Genomic DNA, 7,466 nt, shown 5'->3' with positions numbered 1-7,466 from the left:
CTTGACAAGTGCATACTTCATCGCAAGTAATTTCTTGTTGTGGACTGGTAGTCTTACTTTTCGCAGCCTTGAGATAGCGAGGTTCGAACGCGATCACCCGATCTCGCCCTTTTGTGTCTGCTTGCAGTAGTGCACAGTGGATGGCAAAGTATGAAGCGTCACAGATGACAGTAAAACGATGATCGGGGTCTGGCAACGCCAGTATAGGTGCATAAAAAAGGCTTTCTTTGGCCCCGTCAAAAGCCTCCCGATGCTCGGTGTCCCGACACGATTCCACATCCTTTCTAGAGATTCGACAATGGCCGTGGCACTTCCGCATAAATATCGCTAAACTTGAGCAAGTAGTTGGTGAGGACAAACCCCTTGCACAAGTCCTTATAGTTTTATGGAGCCGGCCAGTCCACAATGGCCTTAACCTTAGCGGGATGCGCTCGAATGCCACGCTTCCCAATGGAGCACCTTAGAAAAGATTTCTATGGCGCCGAAAATGCACTTTTCTCCATCAGCATACAGCTTGTTCGTGCGCATGCACTCAAGCACCGCTCTCAGATGGACGATGTGGTTCACTCCATCCGTCCTCCCGTGCTCCGCTCGACTGTGGAAGAAGATGTCGTCGAAGTATGTCTGTGCATACGCCCAGTGGGGCCTGAACATTTGCGTCACAAGATTAAATGTTGCTGGTGCATTGGACAACCCTTGAGACATCACCAAACACTCCCAGAGCATGAGGTTCGAAGTACTCACCGCTGTCAGCGGAATATCACTCGCTCTCTGGACCAGTTGATAATATCCATCGACCAAGTCGAGTGCACTGTTTTTTGTGCATCCATTTTTTTGTGAAACATCCTTCCTAGGAATTGGCGTCTGTGCTGGACTAATGGCAGCGCTGGGCTTATCGTAAGCGTGAGCTATACACCACTTGCCGTTCGGCTTCCGGACACAAAACGTGGGTGTTGAATGGGGAGACTTGCTCTCACGCACCATTCCCGCGTCGTGCTTCTCACGGAGGTACGTCACATCCTTCCTTGGGCAGGGATCATTGACGTGTTTGGCAGTTTTTGGTTTCCAAAACCAGATCAATCTCATGACGCACAACTCGGCCCGGAGGTAGGACCGACGGCGAGACTTTGGAAACGACGTCCTGAAATTCCTTTACCAAAGGACAGTGCGGTTCCAAGGGATTCTTCAGAATCGAAGAACCATTTTGTGCGGTCAGCACCCTCTTGGTCTCCTCCAGGACAGCTTCTTTCAGAAGCGACGACGAGCTGAAATCATCTTTTGGTCGTATAATGACCACTTCGGCTAAATCGCTTGCCTTCAAGGCCTCATTAAACTCTACGAAGGACAACTCGTCCAGCTAAAGAAGAGCATCCACATCAGGAATATCCTTGAGGGTGACGTCGCCGTCTTCCTCCCTCGTCATACCATTGACGAGGGTGTATAGCTGTACGCTGTCGTCTCCGATGAACACACACTGAACCAGGGTCGACGCTCGGCGTTTTGCAGATAGCATACGGCGTCGCGTTGCCTATCTACGTCTAGGCAAGATCAGCGGGAACCCGCACTCAGCGTCGCCCAGCGCCCCAGTTCCACCGAAGCTTAGATGTTATTAACAACATCTGACGAAAGCTGCAGTTTCGAAGTCTTCCTTAAGTAGATACCGTGCCACACCACGCGCATCTGAATAGTCTTGCCCACGATGCATCAGACCTCGTCCGACCATGCCACTCGTGGCATGCAGCGACTGCTTTAAAACGTGAGCAGTGCTCAGTAGATTACGTGCCACTCCACGTGCATCACTGGGGCCTCGCCCTCGATTCCTCGGCCTACGGCTGCTCATGGCATTCTTGGCATGCGACAACTACTTTGATACTTTAGCAAGTTTCAATGAGTTAAGTGCCACTTCACGTTCATCGCGCGAGCTATGCTGAACTTTTGTCCGATACACGCTTCGGTGTTCGACAACTCAAATATTCCAACCTCCAGCTCATTGCCATTCACAATTCAGTGCCTACGCCGATAGCGTTTCCGCCTCCTAGTTGAGGTGGGTTCATGACTCACCAAAGCTCCACCAGGAGACGTTCGCGTAGCGCCCAAGGTCTTCGACCTTCTATCGATACATGGCTCATTGTGTTTTAACCATGCCATACAAAGGATGAGGTCAATCTTGAATTCAAGTCTGAGACTAAGCAGCATTCCACACCATCAAAGTCAAGAAGCTTGACACCGAGGTCCACAGGGACCTTCAGCACCGTGACACAAATCCCCGTCGCTAAGCAAACAGTGATGATGTTACTCAACCGCGATATCAGCGCCTCAGCATACAGCTGACTTCCTTCCATCGTGAAGTGTCGAGCATAATTACCAATCATCACCTTTTTTAGAGGAGAGTCCGCCGACACTCCGTTTTCTAGAGCACTCAGCTCTTGTACAGTCATAAAATTTGCTCTTCGTTTGATTGGTAACTAGAACTTTGGCCACACGCGATAAGCCTGACTAGGCGGTGCGAATGTTCGCCACATCTGTAACTGGACTTGTATCATGATGGGCATGCTTAAATGGATTGACGATCAAAATCTCCCTATTCAAAACTTTTTGAGATGACGTGGAACCTCCATACCTTCTGTATAAGACGTTCCTCGAAATCTTACACAAAACCATTTAAATTGACGATGCGTACCCCCAAGGGAGTGGTAGTTGCTTTCGGGCTTTGGTGCACCAATTGCGCTATTTCCATCTGGAGACTAAAGATGCCTTGGCGCATTTTGTTGTTCCCAGGACAGATACGTGGGCTTTCATCTCCCATTCTTACAAGCCACAAATCTTTTTACGTTTTCGGTTCATTATATTCGCGAAAATGCCGCGCACTTTGCGCAGAAGAAGCTTCGACTCTCAGTGTTCGTGTCGAAATACGCACAAGGGTGATTTGTGCGCAACAAAACCGTGAGCCTCTGAGGACACCTATGTTAATGGCTCTGCTATCTCAAGAGTATATTTATTTAGCATGAATACTTTCGATTAATACTCATATATATTACTATTTCTCGTGATACATTTATTTTCTCTCTCACTTCCGGCTAGCAGCGCATGTGTACCTCGCACCTTTCGCTTTGGGAACTCTATCATCTTCACAGATAGCACTATAGTCAACTGTAATGATACGTCTGTACGGTAAATGTTTTGTCACTGTAGTGATTATACTTTATGAGTAAGGTTTGAGTAAGTACTTACCCCATTACTACAAGTGCTAGTGCAACGGGGTTGCCGCAGAGAAAATTTTTCTCTATACTTGTGCGTTAACCAGCGCACGCAAAATGGGTTAATACGCTCCACCCATGAGCTGAATTTTAAGTAGCTTAGGACTTTTTCGCTTTTTGATTCTAACAGTGACATATACTAAGAACTAACTCTTATTCAAACTGATACTACTAATTCAGTATTATCATGTTTGGTTTCACTGGCTGCCCATTAGATGCCTAACCAAGTGCCTCTCAGGTACCTAATACTTTGAGTCTCTCAAAACGAAGCGCGATATATTTGGATTTGAAAGCTGCACTTAATCATATCTTTTTCAATTTTAAAAAATTCATAAACGCATCGCATAAGGCTAGCAGCTCATGTGTCTCATGGGCCTCTCCTTTCTGTGAAGTCTTTCATCTTCTAGTCATGATACTTCGCCATATCACACCCGAGCTTCGCTATAATCTCGACATACAGCAGTGTAATGTGTACATACGCCATCATGTCATTTGTACCCCGTCGTAAGTGCTATCAAGCACTTCGAGGTTGTCGTGGCCCTTAGGCTATAGAGTCGCATTGAGATACGTAAAAGGATGTGTTCGAGGGCCATTTTAAGAGCGCAAAGCCCAAATACTTCACTACATCACATTTCATATGTTATATTTCGAACAAAAGCTACCACCTAGCGATAGTCGTATATATGACTTTATGAATTGGAAAGAATAAAAATGTCATCTGGTTGCAAAAAGAGTCTCAAATTTTCAATGTGAATGCTTATGTAATCAATGATCAGTTAAAGCTTTTTTCTGACAAAAATCTTCAATATTTACTAAAAATGTTGAAACTGGTCAAATGCTCAATAACCAAAGCTCTTAAGGAAGCAGGCAATCGATAATGTCAGCAGAGCTGAAAGATATTGCAGCATCAGCATTGGTCGCATCACGTTTTCACGGCGCAATTTTAACGTTATCATGTTCATGTCCCGGGTCGGGAATTGCCAGTTGTGTCTTTGAAGATAAGTGTTCATTAACATTTGCTCCTTTCGAATATGCGATCCTATTTGATTACGAAAGTATAAACTTGGTTTATTGGATATGATTCTAGAAAGAAGTGCGTAGCACTTGAGCAGAATAATAAAAGTAAGTCATAATCTCTCAATTGAAGATAGATCATTATTGAGGCGTCACAGAAGTCCTTAAGATAAAGGAATTTCGACCATTCACTCGAAATACTGGTGTTGTTGATGAATAGTCTGGCTGTCCAGCTTGATGTCTTTGCGGGATTTGATAAGGAACGCTGGAGGCTGCAATTCAAAATGAATTTCAAAAGATATTGTCTATCCTACCGTAGGTAAACGTCTAACAGGTATACTTAACAATATGGCAGAGAATTCTAATGTGCGTCTCGGTCAAAAGTAAAAATACATCAGGATACAAAACAAGCTCGCAGCATGTAAACACAACAAAATGAGGACCACGAAATGAATTATATGGATTATAGCTGTGAGGATAGCTACAGCTATAGAATTTCTGCAGTGAAATTCGTCACAGTTAGTTTGGCGTTGGCAGCGGTGATAATGTTAGTGACAGCTTGTACTTTATGAACATAATCATTGAAAGTGATACCGGCTGAGATGAATATGGAATCATTGATAAAAGGGTACAAGTCATCCGTGATAGCAGGCATCGCCATCCTCGGAACATACCAAATCGATTTGGCCGGAGACGGTAGTCGGTACCTATCATATTCCCTTCCGCCGATAACAACCGAGTCAGTGGATTGGGTCACTGACGCAGGAATGTAATCACCGTATCCAGTCATCCAAACCAAGATTTCAAGTGGAGAATACGTATAATCTACAGGCCCAACAGTTAAGCTGAGACCAACGTTTGCGGACAGCTTACCGTCGAAAGTGTACTCGTGATAGAGGGTTACCGGTATGGACTTGATTTCTCCAACTCGCTTTGAGTCCGCCAGCAGTTGAGCAGCAGCGAACGTAACGGGATTCAAGTTATTGGTACCACCCGAGCTTGTTTCAGGAATGTTCGCATTCGTGTGAAAGGCAACCGTGTGGTCGGTAAAAGAATCCACTGCTGAACAAAGCTGACCAGATATTTCTCCGGAGCCATGGTAGATCTTGTACTGCCCAGCTTGAATTGAATCATAATCATTACGACTTGGACCACAAAAATCTGCGGCTTGAGCAATTGTGGCTACGGCAGTAAGAGCAATGGTAGCAGGGTAGCAGAACTTCATTTCGATTGGTATGCAGCTTGTTACAAGACAATTTGTACAATGAAGGAAGGTGTCGGAACGAAATATGACCCTGTCCAATGCGCTGATCAATTTAGCCAGGAAGTTGATTACTCAGCCGCCAGTATCGCATGATGGGGACCTGATTCCTTCTACGAGCTCATGAGTCCTTACAAAGAAAGGGTTGCGAGGACAAAATATTTGTAGTGGGTAAGTTTGTGCAAGAATCAGAAGGGTTTTAAAAAGCATGCAAATTGATATGATTTGAGACTATTTTGAAAACTACACATTTTAAATACGAGCCGAGACGTATCTGTTTGTAAACTAAGGACGCAAGCAAGTAAAAGATTCATTTTTGATCAAAATAAGTTTAAAGGATCGTAAGAGCTTCCATTGAACGCAAAAGTTAGAGCGTTTATGGGCAAAGATACAACGAATAGGCACATTGCCAATAGTAACCCATGCAAAAATTCGGAGCAAATAATCACCTTTTTATGATCTTCCGCACGACATTAACTTATTCGAAGGATGGGTTCAACAGCTGAATATTAGCTGGATAGTTTCGGAAAGCACGCAATGTGTGGATCTGAAGGGTAATGACTGGCGTTTGACGTGCTAGAGAATCGCCGCTTCTACATTTGACGTTCTACGCTTACTCTGGGTTGCAACGTTAAAGGTCGTAGTTTATGTAAGTTTATCAGGTTTAATGACAAGTGCTTGCACCAAACATAAAATGAAAAAACAAGCTTTCGAGTGGATAAAATTTGATGTCAAGACATAATGAACAATTTGCGACACAACCTATGTAGCCCATTAAAAAGTAAGTTCAAGCTGGGCAAAAACGTGCAGCACAGCATCTTAGGAATACAAATTCAAATCAGACATCGGATTAAGTAATCAATTTCAAAAGATTACGCACTATTTAGAGGATTAAGTATCAAGCTCATGGGCCCCTCTGACGATAGAGAGTGAAATCAAGTCGGAAAAGCTCAAACCCATATGGCTACAATTACTGCATCCATGGCATCAGCGATAAGATTCAACCGTGCACCATACACCTTTATGAAAAGAATGCTTTTGCTTGCATCTAGCTTACCAGATTCTCCTTAAACTTTTAAATATAAATCCACATTCGCTTCACTAAACCAGTCCTCCTGTGGAGCGGTGATAATTGGTTGCTTGTACGGTTGCTCATAAATGCAGCAAGCTGCGAAATGCTGATTATGGCTTGACACTCAGTCTTGAATCCACATGTTCTCTCATTTTGTTCATCTTAGGGTGTGAATTTGTAGCATTTAAGCTTTTGTCCATAATCATGACAGAATCGAAGCAGATACGGTGCATTTGCAGCAAACATGTACGTTGATTGGAGTAGTAATTTCCAGTACGCCAATCGCCAATGAATTTTTACACTATAGATTTTTGCATCCCTTTGAACCCATGCTTTGAAAATATGGGAGACCATAAAGGACGATACTGAGGCCGTTGTAGCCAATATGCCTATTTTGTGTCCAATTTTATTGCTGCCGATATACTATCTGCATACGCGTGGATGGGCTCTCTCATGATCCGAAAAGCTTATTTTAATTAAAGTTGGATCTTATACCCGTGTGTATTCTTGTTTTCGAGCAGATACATCTTCACTCGTACTTAAAGTGTCGCGATCTAATGTCTCGAAATTCTTATTTGCAACATTCTTACTGTGCGTCAAAGAGATGTCAGAAGATGCACAATCTTTCACCAATATCCATTTACAAATCGAAGTCAAAACCCTTTTCTTACAATGAAGCATGAATTCATAGCTGCCATTGAAGCAACCACAATCCCATCATGCGACATTGGCAGCACAGCAAATTTGATATATTTCGTTCCCTTCATAGTCTTCTTCATTGTGGAAATTGACCTGTGATAGTTACAAACGACTCAAAATGAAGTTCTTCTATCCTGCTACTATTGCCCTCGCCGCCGTAGCG

At 43.8% G+C, this 7,466-nt stretch overlaps 2 protein-coding genes across 2 annotated transcripts; both read right to left on the bottom strand.

Annotated features, from left to right (window-relative positions):
* Positions 1-2,554: 2,554 nt before the first annotated feature.
* PHALS_11183 (uncharacterized protein) lies at positions 2,555-2,806 on the bottom strand (the record flags this gene model as incomplete). Its single annotated transcript, XM_024726735.1, has 2 exons — positions 2,555-2,581; positions 2,681-2,806. 2 exons carry the CDS (start codon positions 2,804-2,806, stop codon positions 2,555-2,557), a joined length of 153 nt encoding a protein of 50 aa, XP_024577382.1.
* Positions 2,807-4,758: 1,952 nt separating this feature from the next.
* Positions 4,759-5,496, bottom strand: PHALS_11182 (Glycoside hydrolase, family 12; the record flags this gene model as incomplete). The annotated part of the gene is made up of 1 exon (XM_024726734.1): positions 4,759-5,496. One exon carries the CDS (start codon positions 5,494-5,496, stop codon positions 4,759-4,761), a length of 738 nt encoding a protein of 245 aa, XP_024577381.1.
* Positions 5,497-7,466: the final 1,970 nt, after the last annotated feature.

Source organism: Plasmopara halstedii, assembly GCF_900000015.1.
Source record: "Plasmopara halstedii genome assembly, contig: Scaffold_526, whole genome shotgun sequence".
NCBI classification, from domain to species: Eukaryota; Oomycota; class Peronosporomycetes; order Peronosporales; family Peronosporaceae; genus Plasmopara; species Plasmopara halstedii.
Note: the sequence above shows the minus strand (reverse complement) of the source record. Positions and strands in the feature narration are given on the sequence as shown.